The following is a 23,362-nucleotide window of genomic DNA, read 5'->3' on the forward strand; positions in this document are numbered from 1 at the left end:
CAGACCCCAGATTCGCAAGTCTTACTCAACTGCTCGGGTTTCGTCCTTGTCTGGTTTCCTGCAGCAACTCCGTCCTCGCTCGGGCTGAATGCCACCGCTCCTCTGACCAGCGATGCCACTTTGACTTTCAGTTGACGGCTGAGGGCCAAAGGTTCTTTACTGAGGGCAGGGTTTTTATTTCTATCATTTCTTTAGGGCGGCCCACTTTACTGAACACTTTATCACTGTGTAAACCCCTGGTTCTCAACTTTTTACGGCCCAAAGTCCCCCCTGCTAGCCTCCCGCCCCCCTCCGGCAATGTCAGCTCTTCCCCGTCACTCATTTTTCGACTACAGAAACTGAATGAAGCAATCCTCCTGCGGTGAAGCGCTCAGCCACCGCGGGACCGGCCCTTTGAACGCTCTGGATCCCTGCTGGAAAAATCCGGGGTCACTGTGCGTGTCCCAGCGGTGCCAACATTGCGTGGCACCCTCGCACGGACCTCGGGCACCCCGGGGGCCAGGCCCGGCGCGTCTGCCCGCAGGACCCTCCCCTTCAACGGCGGGCGGCGCGGGGAAGCAGGCCGCGCGTCCCCTGAGGGGAGGCCCTCGCGCTCACCGGGCCCAGGTTTGCGCCCGGCCCCGCCCCCCCGGCCGCCCGCCCGCGGGGCGTGGCCAGAGCCGGCGCGGCCCCGCCCCCGCCCCCGCGCGGATAAGGCGGCGGCGCGCGGGCCGGCGGCAAGTGCCGGCGGCGGCATGAAGCGGCGCGAGGAGCGGGGGCCGCGGCGCCGGGCCCGGCGGTAAGTGCCGGCGGCGGCTGTGACGGGCGCGGCGGCCCGGGCCTTCGGCGCTGCTCTCGCCCCGCTTGCCGCCGGCCCCCGCGCTGGCTTCTCCCCGGGCGTGCTCGCGGGGTGCCGGCTGCCTCGCTGGCGTGTTGTCCGGGGGCGCGGGGCCGCCGGCCGGGCGGCCTCCAGGCAGGGACCGTGTCTGGGGGGTGCTCGGGGCGGGAGGTGTTGGAAGCCCCCCCCGCGTCTCCGGGATCGCACCTCCTAATCTGGGACTTTAAAGCTTGCAGGCTCCCGGACCTGTTGCTTGCGAGAAATGGCCACTCACTCAGCGCGAAGGGCGGGTGGCGCGCGGCTCCCCCCAAGCCGCTTTGATTGCCTTTCTTCCCCGTGTCACCGCTGCCTGCGGGTGCCAGGCCCTCCCGTGCCAGCCCTTGGCTTCAGCCTGTTGCCCGCGGGCAAAATCCAGTGGGCTGCACAAGGTGAAGGGCGGGTGCCCTGGCCCTCCTGTGCCAAGGAAGGGCTGCTGGTTCCTCGGCACTGCTGCCCACGACGGGGTGGTGGCTGGGAGCTGCTGGTGTGGCCGCTCCAGCTCCGTCAGAAGTGGTGAACTTCTCGGATCGCTCCTCCTGTCTCCAGTTCTCCCCTAAAATGTCTCTTCCGGCTTCCCTTGCCCACTCTCCCCCGCTTTCAGCATCTTCCTGGCTACATCGTCTGCCTCTGTCCCTTTTGGGCTGCCTGCCTGCCTCCCTCTCCCTTCTTAGTCCCCAGCTGCTGAGAAGTGTGCTGTATTTCTAGATCACGGTGGATCTTTGGGGCTTTTTTGCCGGGGCCAAAGAGCTGGCAGATCCCAGCTGCTGTAACCGATTCTAGTCCGGCTGCCCTGGCTTGTAACAGCGGGGGATCTAGCCCCTGTTGGACCCTGGCTTCTCTTCCTTTCCATCACTGTCCCTAACCCTCTATTCCTTTTCTGTCTAGCACTAGGAATATTAAAAAGCAGGTTTGGTTTCAAGCTAAAAGCCTTCACTTGCTGCCGTGGTACTGCCCGCCTCTACCGACTAGGAGGGAGCGTGGCTGGCACAGTGCTCGTGCTGGCGCGGGGCTAGCTGGGCACCTGACTGCCGTGCCTCTGTCCTCGTTCTGCAGTCTGAAGGCAGTGTCAGGACATGCTTGTAGCTGGAGCAGCCTGTTCGTCCACTTCCCGGCCGTCCCGTGTGACTAAGTCTGCTTGGGACCTCCTCCAGCCTGAGCCAACACTTGCATCATCTGCTTCATTAATGAGAGCAGCCTCATTTTCCCAGTGATGGTGGAAACTTTCTTTAGCAACCTGGGATTATAACCATGGCAAGTGGCTTCTGTGGCTCTAGGTTGATTCGCCTGCATTTGGGCATCGGGATGCTTCCCGGGTAGCTTTTGAGTGGTGCTTGCTGAATTGCCTGAGACCAAACAATTGGAGCCTGCAGGTGTCTGTTAAAATCCCAGGAGCTAGGCGCAGCAAATCTGACTCTTCAGAAAATGGCCTGAGACCTGCCCGGTGCAAGCTTTGCTGCATGCAGAGTCCCTGCGGAAGAGCTGTGCTCTTCAGTGGCACCCGCAGCTGGTTGGCGCTGTGGAGGGTGCCCGAAGCTCTTGGGCGGTGTGCTCTGACAAGGCTTTGTTTAGCTGGGTCTTGTAAACCTCCAAGGATGGAGATTGCACAGCCTCTTTGGGTAACATGTTCCAGTATTTTGCTACCTTTGTAGTGAGGTTTTTCCATATCCTATGTCAACTTCCCTTGCTGCAACTTGAGCCCATTGCTCCTTCTGTCATCTGAGAACAGCCCATCTCCATCCTCTTTGCAACTGCCCTGCAGGGAGTTGAAGGCTGCTATCAAATCCCACCTCGATCTTCTCTTCTCCAGACTAAATAAGCCCCGTTCCCTCAGCCTCTCTTCAGAAGTCACGTGCCCCAGCCCCCGGACCAGTTCATCGAGGCAGTGGTCTTTAGCCCATAGCTTGCCAGCAGCATTGCTTGTGGCCATGGAGCATCTAAACTGGAGGTTGCTGGGGAGTGTTGCCCAGTGTCTGTAACAAGCTCAGAGTTGCCTAGGGGCCGGTGGAGTCTGGGGACCTCTATGATCTACATAGCCAAGGACTGCTGCAGGTCGGCACCTGTGAGCAAGCTGTCCCTTCTCCGTGCCTGTTCTCCCAACAGCTGAGCAGGCGTGACCTGGCAGCAGCCCAGCACCTCCAGCTAGGCAAAATCTCTTACTTTCTAGGCTTACCCCATTGGTATTCACTGCCATACTGGACAAGCTCCCTCCTAAGTGTGTAGCTATGGAAATAACGGCCCCTGGTGGGTTTTCTGTTTTGCAGGGGCTGGTCAGCCTGGCTACCTTGCCTCAAGACCGCACTCCTGCATCTCTTCGTTATTTATGCTTCTGTGCCCTTCCTGATCCGCCTCTTCCCTATGCTGCTGACCAAGTTTGTCTTTCTCAACATGTGTAAGTATTCCTCCCAGCCCCTTCTGCAGGCAAGACTCTGCATCTCCACGTGTGTCCTGTCAAAGAGCAAGGACTTGAAAAGGGGGCAGTTTGAGCAGCCTCTGACTTGTATTGAAGCTGTAGATGAAAGACCCAAGGTTGCAGATGACCTTGGAGCATTCCAAGAAACTCCAGGAGATGTTCCTGGCAACTCCAAGAGGTGTCTTCTCAGGCCTCGTACAGGCATCCAGTTTCTCCTGGGAGAACTGCTGTTCTCCCAGGAGAAACCATGAGCATCCAGATATTTTTTCTCCCAGAGTAAAAATGGCCACTGTGGGAGAAATGTGTTGTCATCTATCTGCCCAGGAATCAAATCTCCTAAATGCACGGCCTGTAGCCTGGGGGTGGGGAAGGGAAGGTGTAGAGTCATGGGGGTTCTGCGGAGCTGCTGGTTTGGAGGGGTGAGCAATGCCCTGAGGCTTTGCAGAGGGCAGGTGCTGCCCAGGCCACTAGCTCGGGTACGTCTCCACTGTGCAGGGTCATGCAGGGATACCCCAGGTAACTGGGAGGTGGCCCCAGCCTAGCACTGCCCGGGCTAGCTGCTGGCATCCTGCTGGCTGCAGGGCAGGGTGGATGGCTGGAGGCTCTTGGTGCATGCTTGCTGGAATGGCAGGAGGATGTAGAGGCTGACCTCCCAGTGCTGCTCCTACCATTAAAACCTGTGCTGGACTCCACCAACCTCTGCCTGGGTCTCTTCAGGCATTTTGGAGCAAGCCATGGCAAGCTTTCCAAGCAAGGCCTCCCTGCTGCAGGGATGGGGCATTGGCAGGGCAAAGGGAAGGCCTTGTCATGGCACAAGGCTGCCAGCTCTCATCTCCGCTGCCTTCGCTCTGTTGGATCTAATGTGCCTTCAGATAGCAGGGTGCAGAGCCCTGGCTGCACTGAACTGAGACCTGTGACTGCCCAGAGCCTGAAGAAAATGGACAACCTGCCCCCTTGATGCTGTTCCCCTCACTGCTTCAGGGGCCTGAGTCAGGCCTGCAGGGAGATGCCATCCCACTAGTGTAAGGGTTGCCACTTTGCACCAGATCTGCTCTTGGTCCTCCCCACGCTGAGCACTGCATGGATGATGCCTATGCGATCACAGTCCCTTGTGAAGGAAGGGGTCTTCCTGCAACCCAGGCGAACCTGCTGTGGCTTCACAGTTTCATAGTTGTTAGGGGCTGGAAGAGACCTTACAGATCATCGGGTCCAGCCCCCCTGCACTTGGGCAGGCAAGATGGATGACCCTGGCAAGATGGAGTGGATTCAGGTCTGGTTAAAATATGTGGAAAGACCTGGTCTAGATCAGTGTTTCTCAACCTTTTAAGTAGCAAGTATTCCCTAACTTCTGAACATTTTAATAAGTACCCCAACACTCAGTTTTCCAGGGGATTTTATGTTTACAGACTAATTTGTGCCATAAGTTGGAAGAAGGGCTGTGTATATAAGGCCGTGACATGACGGATGTCTGATCTGATGTGGGTCGGGTTGCCATCTTTTACACCAGGGGTGCGCACCTCAAATTGCAAAGGGAAACTGAATTCTGCCCCTACTTACTGCCCTTTATTATCCCTTCCTCTTGAAGAGGGAGGGCAGCTAGCAGTACAGCTACGCATGCGTCAGAGTCCTGTATGGAAAGAATATGTGCTCGATCAGCAAGGGGTCTCCCAAATGCTGGACAGTCCCCAACCACGTTAAAATTTCCCGTTGACTTCAGTATGAGCAGAAAGAACCAGCGAATTCACCCGTGGGGGGTTTCTGAAGTGCTCTCTTCCACCAGTCTCCCTGTTACTTGGCCTTCAACGTGACCTGTTTTGTGAGTGCTGGGGATATACACGATCAGCAGAGCTCTCCCAGAAGCTGGACTACGATGGGGGCCAGGGGCTGCGAGAGTTGTGCCCTAACACTTCATCCCTTTTGTCTTGCTCAGTTAAAATCCCCTTCTTCGTGGACCTCTCGAGGCCTGAATTATTGCTGAACCACACCGTAAACTTCTACCTCACAACCGAACCTGAGGTCACTATCGGCGTCTGGTGAGTACAGCGGCTTTAACGACGAGCTTCGTTCGGACGTTCCCGGACCGCGAGGAATAGAGCGCGACGTCCCGGGATCAACCCTGGCTCCCGTGCTTTCAGTCTCAAGCTAAACCTGTAACGGGCCCTTTCGAGCTGTGCGCCGGGGAAAATCCATCTCGGCGTGCTGCGTTGTGCTGAGCAGAGGGAGCTTTTGGCTAACGTGAAAGGTCCTAAGCGTTTGTCTGCAGACCGTGCTTGGTGGCAGTGAACAAGAGACACTCGCCCCTATTGCTAGCTGCGCCCGGAGGTGTGGGGCTTGGGTGAGCTATCGCCACATCAGCCTGTGCACACATCTCCACCTGCGGCGATTAACAGCACTGCTCGGGCACGTCGGGGAGACCAACCCATATGTGAACAATAGCAAGAACTGGCCCTGAATACCTGTGCGTAGGGCACCTAGTAATGGAGGCTTGCAGACAGCTCGGGTGGCGCCTTGCCGGGCTGGAAGGTCCCCGTTAACTTGTATATCCCGCCGAGCAGCGCCGGGCGGAGTGAAAGCCTTCGTTGGCTCCTGTCGCTGTTCATGGTGCAGCTGACGCTGCCTCCCTGGTGGTTTTTCTGAGAACAATTTGTGCCTGTGGTTTAAAACGGAGAAACACCATGTTGCATCTGAGTCCAGTGCAAATACAGCAGTCGGACAGGGAGCGGTTTGGAGCGAGATGAGCGCTCTGGGGATGGAGGAGTGGCAGGGGTCTTGTGTGACTAGAGGCTGCGATTGGAGATTGCTAACGGTCACCCATCTTCCCAAAGAGGCGGGAAGCAGTCGCACGTCCCCTTGGATTGGCAATGGGAAATGCAGATGCACGCGAGCTGGCTGCTAATGACATGTTCTTGGTCTTTTAGGCACAGCGTCCCAGCCAGCCGGGGGGTCGAAGCCCAAGGGAAAGACCACAGCTGGTACGAAGAAGCTCTCGGAGATGATAATCCGGTGATACTCTATCTCCATGGCAATGGGGGCACCAGGTGACTGCAATTCTGTGTTGCTTGTTGTGCTGGGAGAGCCTGGCTGTCCTCTCCTCTGAGCTGGGCACATTGCCTGGGACCGTGGCCTTTGGCAGAGCTGGCCGGAGACCGGGGGCCCTGGTTCGATGCTCCTTGGCAGAGGCGCTGCTTGATTTCTCTCTTTAAATCTTGGAGCCCTTATCTCATGCCAGCACTGCAGGCTCGTTGCAAAGCGTCTGGAAACCTGGCTTACCGCGCCGGCTCCTTCCCGGCCCCGCTTATCCATGTCCCCACCCCCACGCGTGCAGTGATGGATGTCCCAGGTGCTGCCCCGTGTAGGAGCCGTTCGCCTTCGCTGCTGCGAGCACGAACATAGCCTTGAACTGCGCCGCTCGGTTTCCATGGCGACCGCTCCATCCCCGCGATGCTGAGGCTCCGTCCCCGGGGTCCTCCGACCCCCCCGCCGGCACACAGCCCGGCTGGCTCTGCTGCACGCCCCTCCCCGCCCCGCTTCCCCTGCACGCGCCTTCGCTGCGCTCTGCGCGCTCCCTGCCGTCTCCCCAGGACCTCGGTCTTGGCAACGCTGCTGGGGCCATCTCGGCATTGCCTGGTGCCCAGACGAAGCCCAGCCCATCTGCTTGGAGCTGCCTTCCTTTTATAACTTGTGCCCTGAGAGCATCCTGGCACCGGGGGGGAGGTGCGTGCACCTTTTCCCACAGATGCACAAGTCCGGGGCCGAAGCACTGCCCAAGCCCGCCTGCTTGTGCAGTGATGCACCCTGTGGGATCTGCCCTGCGCTCTTCTGGCCTTTCGGGAGAGGGGCTGAAACCTCTGAGCCACGTTTCTTTTAAGCTTTGCCCCTGCTTGGCTGTCTCGGTAGGCGACCCCGTGCTCATCAGATCCCCCTCCCTGCTACAAGGGAGACGTGTTCAAGACCCACCGAACAGCTGGAGTTGTCCATTTCTTGGCGTTTTGGCTGCTGCAGGCTCTGCCCGTGGGCCTGCGAGCGCCGTGTTATGTGAAACGCTGGGTGCCGTCGCTGGCTCGCAAGGTTGTGATGATCAGTGTGCCTGGCAGAGGCTGGGCTGCCAGGCACGTTCTCTGAAGCTGCTGGATGCCTCCCCACCAGCTTGGTAGTAATGCTCCCTGTAGACACAAAGGCTTAGCCTGCCCCTGGGCACAACTCTAGCCTTCCCTTCAGGCTGTGTGGGCCAGGCTACTCCTCTGTTAACCTGGCTGCTATGTACTTAGCCCAGAGGTTGCTGTTTCACCTCCAAGCATGGCAAGCTGTGGTACAAGTGCTTGGAGCAGCAGGGGGTCTTTACTTAAGCAGCACTTGGGGCCCAGGGGCAAATGCATCCCTTTTTGGAGGTACAAACCCCTGAACGACCCTTGTGCTGATGCAGTAGGACATGTAAGCAACTGGCCTACACCAGGCAGACTTCCTTATGAAAATGGCAAGCTGCCCTGATATAAAAGGGTCCCCTAGGAAAGGCTCCACGCTGCACAGACTAGTCTGAGCCACCCCGCTTGTTTTGTTGTCGTACAATTCCAGCTTCTTGCTTTCCTTTGAGGGATCTTCATGCCTCGGCCCTGCTCCCCGCCTGCGGTCTGCGTGTGCTCGGTCATGAGAACATGCGGGGTCGGACCAATAGTCGTAAGAACATACGTGGCGTATGGGGTCAGACCAGTGGCCCGGGTAGCTCTGTCTTGCCTCTGGCAGCAACACGGGTGGAATCTGCAAAGCAGGAACCCTTCCTAAAGTATGTCTCTTCTCCCCCCACCGCAGGGCTGCGGATCACAGAGTTAACCTGATAAAGGTAGGTCGTGCTGCTGCGAGTGGATGGCCCGGGGGGGGGGGGGGTGTTGTGGGGCGGGCTTGCTCAGCTGGGATCTGCCCTGGAGAATCCTGAACACAGCTCCTCTGTACGATGTGGCCCGGAGATGAGTAGGGCCAAATCTATCTTCAAGCAGGCCCATCCACCAGGCTGAGTGATGGGGGAGAAAAGATCTGTCTGTCGGACTCTGGCGTGGGGATGCACTTGGCAGAGGTTCGAAACCAGTGTACTGAATGCACTGGCCCCTGCGGTGTCACGGGTAACATTATCTTCCCCGACAGGTCATGAGTGCCATTGGCTTCCACGTCTTGTCCCTTGACTACAGAGGTAAACTTGAACCTACGGCCGTTTCTTGCCTGGGCACGTGTGTTCAGGGGGCTGGGGGGAGGAGTATTGATATGTCCTAGTCACCCTCCTGTCTGCTGCACCGCAGGGTATGGAGACTCGAGCGGCTTCCCGAGCGAGGGGGGCTTCACCACAGACATCTTGTACCTCTACGACTGGGTAAAGGCCCGGAGTGGGAAGAGCAGAGTCTTTCTCTGGGGACACTCCTTGGGGACCGGGTGAGTGTGCTGTTCGGCCATGGCAGGAATGCATCCAAGGATGTGGAGGGCATCGTTACCCAAGAGCTTGCTGGGTTGTGCTTTAGTGCCCTTCTTGTGTGTGCAGCTTTGTCGCCCATAACAAATCCATGTAGGCGAGGTATCACCTGATAGGCCTCTGCTGAACCCCCTCTTCTTCAGGAAAGGAAGTAGGGTAAACCAAGGGGAACTGGCTACCAGGACAGTGTTGGAAGCAGAGTACTTCAGAGACTTCCTAGGACCATCCCTCCCTCCCCAAAGTTGACCGCCTGGTTGTAAATAACAAAGGGGACTGGTCATCCAGTAGTCATCATGACAGCAGCTCGGCAAGCTTGCAAAGCTGGGCAAGGTCAAGGACTTGCTACTTCCGAATGACCACACGTGAGGTCGTTGGTCTTGGGACAAGAACGCCCCATGGAGGCCGTGCCCTGGGGGCTTGGAGAAGCCTGGGGGTCTGCCCCACGTGGTCAGCTAACTAGCACATTGGGTGTCTGGTCTCTTCTCTCCTCCCCATGCCTTGCTGTTACCAACGGTGTCACGGATATTTCCATTCCTGCAGAATAGCGACCAATGTGGCGAGGAAGCTGCTTGAAGACCGAGGTAACTTTCATGAGTGGTGTCATGCTGGCTGCTTGATGCAGCTTGTTACAGCCCCTCCTTGAGTCCGGGTCACTGGTGGTTTGGCCTTGCTGAAGCTAGTGGGGTCTGAGGACTGCTTTAAATAAAGTTATGCTGGCTGGGGTGGGCTCTGACGGGCTGTCTGTCTGCTGGGGATGGGTGGGAAGTGCTGTGCTGGCATGGGTGGCTTGGAGTGGCGGGGCCTCTCTTCCTTCGCTGCGGGGGCAGACCAAGACATGAGTGACTTGTACACCCAAGCATCCAGCCAACTGGCACGTCCGGCTTGATTGGGGTCAGCCAAAACCAATGGATACTTCATTGTCTTTGGCTCTGGTCTTCTGGTCTTCAGCGTGAGCCATAGGCTCCAAATACAGACCAGAGGAGGCTTCCAATCTTCCTCATCTGGCGAAGGTGAAGGCAGCGCACAGGAGTGTGTAACTCACTCCTTGTGAGCATGACTTGCTACGCAGTGATATTTGTGGGGAATGAGGAGGGAGGACTGGAGGGAGATTTGTGGGGGAGGTTGACAAGGGAGCCAGCAAACCTGCTAAGAAAAGGTCTGGACGACTCCATAACACGTTTTGCTGCGGCTTCTTCTTTGATTCCTTTGTCTTGAAGGAACCCAGGTGGACGGAGTTATTCTGGAATCGCCCTACACCAACATCCGGGATGCAGCTGCTAATATCCCTGTTACAAAAGTAAGATGCCAGCCAGGCTCGTGCAATTGTGCTTGAATGAGTGTCGGTGTGTGTGCTAGCAAGGCGCTCTCATCGCTTGGCTAATCTGCCCTTGCTCTCTCAGGGGGTGTTGGAAAGGAAGTGGTGTTAGGTCTTGGCCTTCTCAGAGGTAGGACTAGCACTCAGTAAAACATATGATAAGGAAGGCACTACATCTTGCTGCGAAGGTAGTCCCTTCTTGGAGTCAAGGGTCCTCTTATTCCTGCATGCAGGCTGTGCTGTTCCCAAGCTGTCTCAGGCAGGTGCCCATCCAGCCTCTGCTTGCAAACCACAGGGAGGGAGATCCCTTGGCTTCCCTGGGGAGCTCATGCCATGGTCCTACTGCTTGCAGAACTAGGAGACATACAAAAAAACTAGAACTTTTGGGTCCAAAATGATACCTGTTATTAGACCACCTGGAAAATGGCAAGAGTGCCCATGATTGGCCTCTCGTGGCGAGGCTGTACTTGCCCCGGATTCGCTGCACCCGGGCTGGCTCCTATGCTTGATGTCCTGACCTGAGCTAAGGATGCAAGAGAACTGCATTCATTGCTACCTGCTGGGGAGAGGAGCCTTGCATAAAGGTCCAGCTCTTCCTTGTGTCTCCCAAAACCTCCGGCTATTTAATAAGCCTCTTATTAAATGGCTATTTAATAATACTCCCCTGGCTGCCTTATTGTGCGCGTGCACACACAATGCCGTAATGTTACAAAAGGTGTTCAGCAAGGCAAATATAGGCTCCTCTCCAAGGCTGGAAGGGCCTGGGGTCTCAGGCAGCCTTGCCCCCCAGACGTGGGGATAGGAAGCTGCCAGGCAGCTCTGAAGAGTGCCTGAAATCCCAGCCGGGGAAGTGGGAGATGCAGGCATGAGGTGGGAGACGGCCGGCTCTCTCCACCTGGCCGTGCGGCTACTGGCCCCTTCCAGCTTTGCTTGACTGATGTGACTCTGCTCCTAGGGGCACTCGTAGGGGCCGCAGCAGAGCTGCAGCTTATTCCTTGGTCTTTTAACAGATCTACCACAAGTTTCCCGGCTTTGATTATCTCATCTTGGACACCCTGGCACTGGCTGACCTGTTTTTCCAGAGTGATGAGAAGTGAGTAACGCTCTGGGTCGATGGTTTGAAATGCAAAGTCTTCCCCTTGCTGGGGCTGCTGCTTGCTGCCATCTGAGTCCTGTTCCCTGCCCTGCATTACAAGGGGAGGGGTCTACATGGAGCAGCGATTTCTGTGCTGTCAGATGCAGGCTTTTCCATGTGCTATAAATACCAGCTAACTCCTAACGACCAGAGGCCCGGGCCCTTTTGCACACGACTAAAGCCCCGATGCAGATTTGAGTGGTTAATGCAGGTTCATGGTCCGGCCATCTGGCAAGGACACCGGTTGCATTGCGGTAGTCGGAAAGCGGTGAGCTCCTAGGTCGTTGCGGCTCGGATCTGGGAGCCTGGAGCATGCGGCCCGAAGCTGTAGCTTCGGAAAGCTGCTTTTTGGCACGTCAGCTTTGAAATCTAAAGGCGCATGCAAACAGTGATCACTTGAATGGGAATATCTCCAGTGCAACTTAAAATGGTTGGAGATATTTCCTCTTGTCTGATAACTGTGGATGGCAGGGAGGGAATTTGAATAGGGGGTAGCTCCAGTTCGATGCCATCCTTGTAGAGCATCCACTTCTGCCACCGTTGGAGAGAGGATATTAGGTTAGACGAACTAAACCAATGTGGCACTTCTTATGTTGCCTTGGGTGTCACGCCACTCGTCTGACACCTGATGCTTTGTCAGCCACAGCTGGGCACTGCTGAGCTTTAGCTGACGGCCAGTCCTCTTTGGAAAGCAGATTTGCAGAAACAATCCCTGAACGTGCCCCAGTCTGTGGGCACAGGTAAAGGGGCAAATGGTGCTAAATGAACAGGGGCTTGCTGCAGAGCAGCTGGCCTGTAGTGATGGCTTGTGTGCCTGTGATCGCCCACACGGGAAATGGAAAACTGACTTGGAGCAGCTGAGCTCTTGCCTCCAGAGATGACATGCCCTGGCTTAACTCGCTGCCCACAGGTGGGTGAAGGCCAGGTGCACAGTACCTGAACTGGCCTTACTGGACAGCTGGCTGGCGCTGTCCCTTGCTACACCATAGCTCAGCTCTTGGCAGCCTCTGCTTGGGAGACCAGGCTCTGGGTCCTAATGCAGCATGGTCCTGGACTCACCTGCCCGGTCAGCTGTGCTCTGGCGGGGGCATGGCACAGCAGTTGGGGGTGGGAAGGAAGCCTCCTGCCTCTTCCAGATCAAACGCTGATGTTGAGCTGGAGTGAGAAAAGCTGGAACCGATGCTCTCTGTGGGTCACAGGACTGTTTTTGTCCCCTCAGTGTGAAAGTGCTGACCAGTCCCATCTTGATCTTGCATGCGGAGGATGATCCAATCATTCCCTCCCACCTGGGTCGAAAGGTAAGTCTCCGTCTTTTCCCCTTGAGCCCCTCTACACTGTCGCTTTGCAGGGGAAACAGTGACAAGTGCACTCAGGCTTTATCAGTTGTAGACTAAAACTGCAGGGGAGAGTGGGTCCTCTGGCCAGCTAGCTGCTGTACTGAATATGCATGTTGAAATTCTCTGTAGTGGCTTATTAGAAAGGCCGCATTTGAACTTTCCTAATGCTACACATTAGTACCTCCCTTCAGAGCCTGAATGTGTTGCCTACCTATAGCATCCTGGGAACTGGCTCCCCAGCTGCTAGCAACGTCCCTGCACCCTTTCCTAGTGCATGGAACCGCTGTCCGTCTCCTCCCTACTTGGCTCATGACCGTCCCATTGCCCTGGTGGCTCCAGCCTGGGCAGAGCTGTGCCTCTGCCGGCGAGCCAGCCTGGAGTTCCTTAGGTGGGCAGACACGCTCAATGCAGTACTTGGCACACAAGTTCTGGTTGGCACCAGTGGTATCTCTGGCTGGGCTGGACAGGCCAAGTGTTAAGAACTTGGTAAAAGCATTTGGGACTCGTGGTAGAGGTGATATCTTCTATTAGACCAACTAGATTTTTGCAAGTCTAGTTGGTCTAATAAAAGATATCACCTCTACCACAAGTCCTGAATGCTTTTTCCTCTCGACTAACATGGCCACAACCTGGATACCAAGAACTTGGTTATGCAGGCTTGATTCCAAACTGGCCTGGAGGTCAGTGTCTACCTGGGTGCTTGGCTTGCCCCCAGTCAATGCTGAGAGACCGTCTTCCAGTGGTCGGGCCCTAAGGACAATGCTCGTGAAAGCTCCTAAGCCCCGTTGCATCGCTGATGCGACTCGTGATATCTGTGCCACAGAAAACGGCTCCTGTTCTTAATGGACTGTGGTGCATGGCTGGGCACAGCTCTTCGGAAACTTGCCGAAAATCAAATGTAGGGACTGCTGAGCCTAACATAGTGACTGCGTTCAGAGAGCACGGGTGCTGAGTTTCCACTGTCCCTGGCTGTCAGCGGCAACTCACTCACAGGATTTCCTGTGATAATTGTTCCTCTGGGTGTTGCAATCGCCCAACTGGAGACCAAATACAGGCAGGCCCAGCAGTAGCACCTCGGGTCGCCTTCACTCCCACCTTTTTAGCAGGCGGGGAGAGATTCCAGCTGGCAAGACCCTTTCCTCTTGCTGGAAGCAGCTGACTGTGCTGGGTCTCCTGTGTTTTACATGCAGCACTGTTGCTGGAAGATGCTGTGCAGGTGACATGGGCTCTCTACTTCAGTTCCCTGCCTGTAAAACAGGCATCCTAGCTTGTCCGGAGGTCCCGGGGGAATCTGTAGCGACCTTTGGCCATCAGTGCAAGGGGCTGGGGATGAATGAAGCACTTCAGATGCAAAAGCCTCATTTACTGTAGCACTCGGTGAACTGCAGGAGGCCCCTCTCTCTCCACAGCTCTTTGAGATCGCCATCAGTGCCTACCAGGACAAGAACAAGGTCAGGTTTGTGGCCTTTCCTGATAAGCTGGGCTTGGCGCATGACTACATTTCTTTCCATCCAGACCTTCCCACTGTTGTGAAGTAAGTAAGGCCAGGTGCCGATGCTCCAGGTAGGCTAGGGCTTGGGCCATGGCACTGCAGGTGGGGGCACCTGCTGTCTGGCTGAGCCCCAAAGTGCAAGCCTCCCATCTATGGAGTTGCTTCAAGAATCTGCTCTAAAGTCTCAGCTGACTTTATTGTTCGAGGGCTTTGTCTCCTTCTGCGGAAAGCCCTGATGATGCTGCCCAATGGGCTCTTCTGTCTTCCCTCGTTTGGTTGCTGAGAGTAGGAAGTAGACCGGGGCCAGCAATTATTTTGGGCAGAGGGCCACTTACTGAGTTCTGGCGAGCCATCGAGGGCTGCATGATAGGCAGCCAGGGGCAGATAAATATTCATTTTCTAAATTTTTGAAGGTCCCGCGGGCCGGATAGAATGGCCTGGTGGGCCGCATCCGGCCCCTGGGCTGCATTTTGCCCACCCGTGAAGTAGACCAATGGCCTGAAATTGTAGCAAAGTAGGTTTAAGTTGGATAACAGGGAAAACTTCTTCACTGCTAAAACAGTGAGACAGTGGGGGTTGACAGCCACTGGTCAGGGATGGTCTAGGCATAGTGATGCTTATTCTACTAATGGGGGACTCCTGGTCTTGGGTTGCCCTACCCTGCCTCTTAGCTACATGCATTGAGGGGGAGGTAGGAAAGGGGGTTTAAGCCTCCCTCGGAGGCATTGGGTGCTGGCTGGAGCCAAGGCTGGGGATTATGACTAGGCTGTGCCCATGCTCCTGCTGGGACTTAAAGCCAGAGATTCCTGGCTAGAGGGTCTTGCCCCTCCATTCAAGGTCAGACCAATGCTGCATTTGGGGTCAGGAAGGAATTTTCCATCATGGTCAGATTGGTACGGGGAGGCTAAGCCTCTACTTGAGATCTCGAGTGTATATTAACAACCTTTTATCGAAGCAGATTGGCTGCTGTGGTTCCCTGTTTTAAGTGTGACGAGTTTGGGTGTTAGGTCTGTATTGTGCCAGGGTTAAGGGCTTTCTTATTTAAAGTTTAGATAATGGATGGTTTGGATATGGATGACCCTGCCTCAGGCAGGGGGTTGGACTGGAGGACCTCTGAAGGTCCCTTCCAGCCTGACTTCTCTGAACACACTCCTGTGTGATGCCAGCCAGAGCTGCTGTATGTCCTAAGTCACTACTCTGAGTCCAGGCTGCCCCTCTCACTGTGGAAACTAATATGTACGGAGCTACTGCAGCTTATACAGAGCTGGTATAGTCTACAGCTCGTTAGAAATAAAGAAGACAACCTCGGTCAAGTTACTCTACCTTCCCAGAGCACAAGGCAGGTATAGCACAAATCCACAGCCTAGTCCAGTAACTCTGCCTGGCTTATTCTGTCATTGTTCTGTTGCAGAGACTTCCTGAAGAACATTACATAGCAGCACCTGGCATTACATACATGTGCAGCAGGAGCGTGTTTGAGCAAGTTTACACTGAGGATTTATATTTAATAAACCACTGAAGTGTTAAGCTGAATGCAGGTAGCTTGCTTTCCCACACCCACCCCTGGATACCTGCAGTGCAATTGCAGCAGCACAGCTGAGCCCCTAAAGAAGCGCTCTTTTGACATTTTGCACATTCTACACTTTATTGCTTTATAGCGGTGCATCTCAAGCTTGTTGTACTGCTGCCAAGATAGAGGCGATTAGTGAAGGGCAGGGAAGAAGGGTCTCACCAGGACAGTTGCATGGCTTTTGCAGGACAGGCCACCCAAGCAGACTTTTTTAGAGCCTCCTATCTATTGTCATGTTAGGCTTCATGTAGCACCTTGTTGTGCTTGGATAGAGGCTAGAGTTCTTCACCGTGCCAAATGTTACAGCTGCCTGTTTATTTGCTTCCGGTCTTAAGGCTGGCCAGGAGACTAAGTAAGGAGTGATGGTGAATGGGACACACACTACTCCAGCAGCAGCCCTAAGCTGCTCCCTGACTCTGACAAGGAAGTGCTGTTTCCCAGCCAGCTGAAGGAAAGGTACAGGACCACACACTACAGCATGAAGTACCCTTGGTTGTTAACACCAGGTTTTGGCTACAGCCCAGTTAAATAGCAGAGCTACCCTGAGTCCCTTGGATATTTTGATTGGCACTTTTATTCCAGCACCTACTGCAAGCGGCAGCTTTTGGGTCTCTGCATAACGCTCTATACCAATTCTCCTCCTGGGAAAAGCCAACAGTAAGCCATTTGCTAAATAGCTACAGGAACGTCTTACAGTGTTTACAATGCATTCCTGCTAGAGGCAGCTGGCAGCACAGTTCTTGCCTACAGCTTCCGCTTTTCAGCTGTGGAGCGGGCTGTCGTGTCATTGGAGGTCTTGTCTTCACCCACATCCCTTGGTACGTTGGGTGGTGGGATCTTCAGATCAGAAGGCTCCACGTTCCAGATGTCCCTGGCGTATTCCTTGATGGTCCTGTCACTGGAGAACTTCCCTGAGGATGCGATGTTCCTGATGACCATTTTGGTCCACTCCTTGGAGTTCTGGAGGGGGAACACATGTGCAGAGATTAGGGCTGGCAAAGTCTGACTGAGGGCTACACCCCAAACTAATGAACCCCTTTGGGGGGGGGGGGGGGGGAAACAGGGAGGCTAAGAGTTGTGAGGAAGGCCCTGCTGTGAATTTAAGGCAGTAGATTCTCGTGCAGCCTGCAAGTTCATTTTCATATTTGAGGTTGTTTTGCAGAGGGGTCACGAGTTGGGACCTACTCTGAGCAACAGGCAGCGAAGAACTGCTCCTGTGAGCAGTTTGCAAGGCAGACATGTCAGCGGCAACAGCCCCAGCTCTTTCCTTGACTTAACACCAGCTGGAGGGGGGAAAATGGAGTCTAGTTGTGAAGAAGAGTTGTGCAGCTGAGACACTGAATCCTCTAATCCAACTGCAGCCAACACAAATCCATGCCATAAACAATCTCTCTTCCAACCATGGCTAGGAGAGGTTGTTCATACACATTTAACAGCCCTCAGCTCCCTGAAGACAGGCACCAAAGAGGATGGAGCTGGAGTGTTCAGTGGGGGCAGATGACAGAACAAGGAGCAACGGGCTCCAGCTGCAGCAAAGGAGGTTGAGGTTAGATGCAAGGAAAAATTCTGTCACCAGGAGGGTGGTGAAGCACTGGAAAAGGTGACCCAGAGGTTGTAGCATCTCCATCCTTGGAGGTTTTTAAGACCCAGCTAGATACAGCCTGGGCTGGGATGATCTAACTGGGGCTAGTCCTGCTTGAAGCAGGCCTAGGGTTGGAGCTGGACTGGATGGCTTCCTAAGGTCCCTTCCAGCCCTCATTTTCTATGATTTAAATGCCCAGTAGCCAACTGCAGTTCTGTGCCAGCCCCTGAAAACGCCTTAGTACATCTGCATTTTCACCTTGAGCCTCACTAGAAGCCACGCAGACACCAGCCTCTCTCCACACCTTGCATGACTGGTAGTTCAGGGAAGTGCCAAGCAGAGTCAGACCAGTGGTCCATCTAACTCAGTATCCTGAGTCCAGCAGTGGCAGGAATGGCTGCTTGAGAGCAAAAGCCCTGAACAGGGTGTACCTGGAGTGATTCCCTCCCCCGTCATACCCTCCATAGCATTTGTCATGTTGATTTAAATGTGCCCAAGAGTTTCTAAGCACATCAGCTGCAGCTGTGCCCCAGCTGCCCCCCAGGTGCTCTCTTTTTCGTCCCTTACCATATACAGCTCACTGACTTTGTCCTGGCATTTGACATACGCCTCGTAGTCTGCAAAGACTTTAAACCTGTTCCAGGGAAGGTTAAAGAAAAAAAAAAAAAGAGTCAGTTCTCTTGCTCTTCCAGGCAATTTAAATCCTGCAGCAACATGTGCAGAGAACAGCTGTCCAATGCTGGCTTGTACCAACCCCTTCACAGCTGTCAGAAGGATTTCCACCATGCAGTCTCTGACACAAAGGTTTTCCCCAAACACCTGTTAGAGACCTTCAACTCCCCTTTACAAAGAAGGGACAGAACCATCCTATCCCATTTCTGCTGGTCAAGGGAAGGAGATGAACCCTCCAAAACATACACCGAAGGTGACTGCAGTGTCCTGGGAACAGCATTTAGTATCCATGTACTCCTGTAGCCACCACAACCTCAACCCACCACTCAGACAAGACCAGCCTGTGCCTCAACCGGCTTCACAGCATCATTTTATAGCACCCAAACCGCAAACTGCCCAGCCCTGCCTGGGGTGGCTTCCATTCACCAGAATTTGCAGACTCCCCAGACCAACTCCGCTTATGTCCCATGTAGTTTGCAGGAGAGTTTTGCAATGATGTTATATAGGGGGAACTTGTAACCCTGCCAGTTCAGGGCACTGGGGGCAGGCCAGGCACAAGGCAGGACTGGGGGCCTTGGGCTTCTGGCTCAAGCCAAGTCCCTCTTCCAAGATTGCACTGTTGGGAAGATCTAAGCTAATGGGCCTCTCCCCTACAATTAATTCCCAGGTGTGCCTGACTTCACACAAAGCAGTTTCTGCAGCCGGCCTGGTTGGTTCACCCCACCACTCTGGTTGGCTCTGCAGAGATACAATTCTTAGAAATATTGGGGAAAAAAAGAGGGAGATCCAGTTTTCTCTCTGGATTTCCCAGGCTGTTGACAACTAGGAACCCAAGCCAGAAGCAGTGCACTCCAGGAAGAGGTCTTGGCTACATCCAAAATAACTAAAAGACAGAGAAAAAAGCAGAGCTTTTAGTGCTAGCTTGTCTGTAAAGATTACAAGGAGGGAAGACAGACAGACCCAGGCCAACTCTCACTGAAAGGAAAATGGATGCGAATCCTGGGCGGGTCCTGATGGCTCCTAGAGCACACTGCCAATGCAGAGGGCATGCAGGCATTTTTACCTCTACACATAATTAGGGAATTCTGGCCTCTTGTTTATCAGCTTCACCGTAGCCACAAGGCCACCATCCTACGAGTCCAAATGTTTCAGAAGACAGCAGCCCTGTCTCATTTCTAGAAGCAGGGAAGCGAGCAGGCAAGTGACATCCTGACTTCTTTTCACTCAGAGGCAGGGCAGGCTCTGCTCTGAGCTGCCTGGAGACTTCCCAGCGGCCCTTACACATTTACAGCTACCCCCTGACAAAGGCAATCACCCACATGCATCTAAAGTTGGGCACTCCCAGCACAAACAAACATCAGTACAGGCTGCTTCAATCCAAGATATGCAAATGCCAATTAAAAAAAATATCAATTTAACCTGTTGCAATTACAATGGTTAAACGACTGATCAGTATGGCAACCCCTGATCTGGCCCGCCCGGCAGGGTGCCCCTCCCTGACCTGGCAGCAGTGGGGCACTTGCAGCCCTGCATTGCAGCAGGCTGCATCTCACAGTGAGCTGAGTGGGCCCTCTCTGGGCCCAGGTGGGATGCCCTTGGGGCTAAGCTGCAAGCCTGGGGGAGCTGCCCCATGCCTGCTTTACCTCCACCTTGCCCCTGCTAGGCTCTGCAGCTGCTGTGGGTCCGGCTCATGGCAGGTGGTACTGAAAGCATTTGCACCAGGGTCTGTGGGGTCTAGCTATAGGTACTAGCTCCCTCGCCGCCTCCCTGCCTTGCTGCCTCCCGCTTTCTGCTGGGGCACCGCACAGCTTCCCTTCCCCACCTTCCCTGCCAGACCATCCCTGACCCCGCGCTAAACGATAACTGGTAAGCTGTAACCAGTTATCATTGGGCTTATTGGTTAAATGTCTCCACTCCAGTCAGGAAAGTTCGTGCTTATCTTTGACAGTGACAGCTAAAGGGGCTATGGTGGAAGGGAGCCCAGAGAGGATGGAGTCCACGCTGATGTCTCCTCACCGGTCATGGTGGAACAGCATATTGACAACATCCTTGAACAGGTCTGGCTGCTTCGGGGAGAAAAAGCCCCCCTTGATCTGGTCGATGACCTGCTTCAATTCAGGAAGCTTGTCGTAATAATCCCGAGCATTGTACCTGCAATGCAGAGAGATGCCTGGTCATTGAGAGAAGCCCAACATGCACTGATGAAACCTAAAGCTAAGGGCACCTCATTGCTGGGGTGAACACAGATGTGAGGTCTTTCCACCCACAGCACACCCAGATGTCATCCCCTTCCCAAAGGCTGTCCTCAGAGCCAGGGTTAGCTCAGGCCCCGGCTGCAATACAGCATCGCTATCGGAGGGAGCCATGCCAAGGCTGTGGTGCACCTGGAAGAGGCAGAGATGCCCGTCTAACTGGCCAGCAGTACAACTCAAGGCTTCTCCTGCGTAGACAGCAATTCTCATCTAGGGCCAGCCCAGGGGGCTCTGGCTTCCTCTTTCTCCCTCTCATGCAGTGCTGGCTGGTTGCCTCACCCCTTCTTGTCCAACTCTGCCACATCCTCCACCCTCATGCCGAAGATGAACAGGTTTTCCTCCCCGGCCTCCTCCGCCATCTCCACATTCGCCCCATCCATGGTGCCAATGGTGAGCGCACCGTTGAGCATGAACTTCATGTTTCCTGTGCCTGACGCTTCTGTCCCTGCAGTGGAAATCTGCTCGGACAAGTCGGTGGCTGGAATCACTGACGAAGAAACGAACCAAAAAGGTTACAGGGCTGCCAGCTCAGTTCTGAACTCCACCACAAGTTGGAGCCCGGCGGGGGACCCATCCTACCTGGCTGAGCTGGGGAACATCATTTTGTAGCACCCAAACTGCAAGCTGCCCAGCCCTGCCTGGGGTGGTTTCCATTCACAGGGATTTGCAGACTCCCCTAACCAACTCCGCTTATGTCCCATGTAGTTTGCAGGAGAGCTGACGCAATGATATTGCATAGGGGAAACTTGTAACCCTGCCAATTCAGGGCACTGGGGGCAGGCCAGGCACAAGGCAGGACTGGGGGCCTTGGGCTTTTTGCTCAAGCCAAGTCCCTCTTCCAAGATTACACTGTTGGGAAGATCTAAGATAATGGTCCTCTTCCCTACAATTCCCAGGTGTGCCTGACTTCACACAAAGCAGTTTCTGCAGGCGGCCTGGCTGGTCACCCCACCACTCTGACTGTTGACAACTAGGAACCCCAGATAAAAGCAGCGCGCTCCAGGAAGAGGAACAGACAGACCCAGGCCAGCTCTCATGCTAAAAGAGAACTGGATGTGAATCCCACAGGGATCTCGCTGGCTCCTCGCAGGCTGTCAATGCAGAGAGCATGCAGGGTCTGACCTCTGCACACAATTAGGAAATTCTGGCCTCTTGTTTATCAGCTTTACCTTAGCAACAATGCCACCATCCTACAAGACACAAGGCACAGGCAGCCCAGGGAAGCAGCACAGGGATGAACCCTCTTTCTCGCTCCTGCCCAGTACCTTTCTCTGCCAGCGATACCCGGTAGTTCTCCAGGAAGATGACCTTCAGCTTGTTCCCCACCACGGGGTCATTGTTCACTACATGGGCCACAGATGTGATGAGCCTGATGATCATTTTAGCCATGTGATACCCTGGAGCTGCCTAGAATGCAAGGCACAGACCAAAATCTACTGAGAAGGGGCAGAGCAGGTGGCTACGTCCTCTGCCAAGGATGGCCACCTTGCTCGCACAAAGCTGAGAACAGCCTGTTACTGCTGCAACAGCACGGTCAACATTGGTTTCATCTGCCCATTATGCCCAGCCTTTTAAATGTCAAGATCCAAGGCAGGGACTGTCATTTACAGTAGCCTGGCACAGTGCAAGGCAAGCTCTGCCAAGGCCTTCAGATATCACCGCAGCAGCTCTTTAAGAGCAGCTGAGATGAGAGTCACCAGTCCCCCATGCCCCTAAGGACATCCCCCATGACTGAACTGCCGCAAACTCACTTTGCCTCCGATGATGACCGTTCTGGGCATAAACAGCTTTGTTGGGTCCCTCCTTATGCCTGAAAGAGAAGGAAGTCTAAGTCAGGGACAGGCAACCTTTTCCCCAGCTTTGTTCCATGCTGGGTCAGAGGTGGGTGGGCAGGCACTAGGATCCCCACCACTGGCACTTATCCCCAGGTACAGTGCATGAGTTAAGTGCCTGCAGAAGGGGCCCCCTGCCTCTGAAGCCCCCTGTCCGCAGGCCAGATCTGCCCCCTGGGCCACAGGGAGGGCAGATCCAGGATTTGGCAAAGGTGGGTGCAGTTGCAGGGGTGGGTGCACTCCCTACTTCCAGCCTTCTCTCTCTGCTTCCCCCCCACTGGGGCAGACAAGCCCTTGGCTGCTGCTCCTGCCACCCCACCTACATCCCAAGGAAGACAACCATCCCCCACCTGCACTCAGAGCCATGTCCCCTCCCTATCCCTTCTCTCCTGCTTGCTGCTGCCAGGTGCTGACCTGGGAGTGAGACAGGCTCCTGCCCACTCCAGCTGGGCTGTGCTCACCGGGCACTGTGGTAGCAGCGGCCAGGGGCACATTTTCCCTCCCTATGATGGCTCCTGGGCTGACAAGAAACACCAGCAGGTGGTTGGGGGGGAAGCATACCTGCCTGCTGCCACAATCTGGGGCTGAGCACACCCCAGTGCGGCCCAGCAGGAATGAGCAAGAGCCCCCCGGCATCACCCCCCAAGTGGCAGGCCAGGGAGAAGTGCCTTTGAGCATGGAGGGGAAGGGAGGGGGGAGAAATGCTAACTTCTTGGAGACTTAAATCCCTGGCTGCTGCTATGGCAGCCTGGCTGGAGGCAGGGGCCGCAGGTGATCTGCCCTGGTCATACGTTGCCGACTTCTGCTCCAAGTTAGCCAGCGTGCTAGTGCCAGGGCCTTTAGCACAGCCTCTGGCCAGCCTGGTGTTTGCCAAAGCCATGTGGTGCACGACTCACGGTTGTACATGGTAATGATGTGCAAGCAGTTCATCAGCTGCCGCTTGTACTCGTGGATCCTCTTCACATGCACATCGAACATGGAGGATGGGTTGATCTTGACCTTGTACTCCTCCTCCAGGAACTGGGCAAACTTCACTTTGTTCTCCTGGAGGAGTGAGAGGCATTAGTGCTGTGGACCAGGGGGACTCACCTAAGGCAGGGGCGGGTGGGTGCTAGGCCCCAGCAGCAGCAGTACAGCTCCCTGCCTGTCCCTGAAGCCCCAAGTATCATGATCGTGAACCATGTAATGGGCTTTCTAGTGTGCCCTGAGCTGCCATGTGAACCACAAGGGCCACTCTGCAGAGTGCTGCAGGTGGAGAGACACACACGCAATTTTTTTTGGAAAAAAGAATCATAGACAATGAGGGTGGGAAGGGATCTCAGGACATCGCATCTAGCCCAAACCTCTGCTCAAAGCAGGACCATTCCCAACTAGATCATCCCAACCAAGGCTTTGTCTAGTCAGATCTTAAAAGACTCCAAGGATGGAGATTGTACCACCTTTCTGGGTAGCCT

General features: G+C 55.0%; 2 protein-coding genes across 4 annotated transcripts in view; one reads left to right on the forward strand and one right to left on the reverse strand.

Moving 5' to 3' along the window:
- Positions 1–579: 579 nt before the first annotated feature.
- ABHD12B (abhydrolase domain containing 12B) overlaps positions 580–23,362 on the forward strand; it is a 34,398-nt gene continuing 11,615 nt past the window's right edge. For 2 of the 3 annotated variants that reach the window (XM_090034353.1, XM_090034351.1), the window contains exons 1-12: positions 580–778; positions 3,118–3,245; positions 5,197–5,299; positions 6,185–6,304; positions 8,073–8,103; positions 8,403–8,448; positions 8,555–8,684; positions 9,262–9,302; positions 9,939–10,018; positions 11,047–11,129; positions 12,391–12,469; positions 13,918–14,042. In XM_090034353.1, the coding sequence (XP_089890479.1) occupies positions 735–778; positions 3,118–3,245; positions 5,197–5,299; positions 6,185–6,304; positions 8,073–8,103; positions 8,403–8,448; positions 8,555–8,684; positions 9,262–9,302; positions 9,939–10,018; positions 11,047–11,129; positions 12,391–12,469; positions 13,918–14,042 (1,010 nt within the window). In that variant the 5' untranslated portion in view covers positions 580–734. Of the gene's footprint in view, positions 779–3,117; positions 3,246–5,196; positions 5,300–6,184; positions 6,305–8,072; positions 8,104–8,402; positions 8,449–8,554; positions 8,685–9,261; positions 9,303–9,938; positions 10,019–11,046; positions 11,130–12,390; positions 12,470–13,917; positions 14,043–15,411; positions 16,030–23,362 lie in introns of those variants that run through there. The other variant, XM_090034352.1, reaches the window with a different exon arrangement.
- PYGL (glycogen phosphorylase L) overlaps positions 15,627–23,362 on the reverse strand; it is a 34,458-nt gene continuing 26,722 nt past the window's right edge. The window contains exons 15-21 of the mRNA XM_090034350.1: positions 22,805–22,952; positions 21,828–21,886; positions 21,342–21,483; positions 20,356–20,563; positions 19,841–19,975; positions 17,720–17,786; positions 15,627–16,530 (exon numbers count right to left, since the gene is read on the reverse strand). Of these exons, the coding sequence (XP_089890476.1) occupies positions 16,315–16,530; positions 17,720–17,786; positions 19,841–19,975; positions 20,356–20,563; positions 21,342–21,483; positions 21,828–21,886; positions 22,805–22,952 (975 nt within the window). The 3' untranslated portion in view covers positions 15,627–16,314. The remainder of the gene's footprint in view (positions 16,531–17,719; positions 17,787–19,840; positions 19,976–20,355; positions 20,564–21,341; positions 21,484–21,827; positions 21,887–22,804; positions 22,953–23,362) is intronic.

Source organism: Crocodylus siamensis, chromosome 2, assembly GCF_052110815.1.
Source record: "Crocodylus siamensis isolate JL-2025a chromosome 2, ASM5211081v1, whole genome shotgun sequence".
NCBI lineage: Eukaryota > Metazoa > Chordata > Crocodylia > Crocodylidae > Crocodylus > Crocodylus siamensis.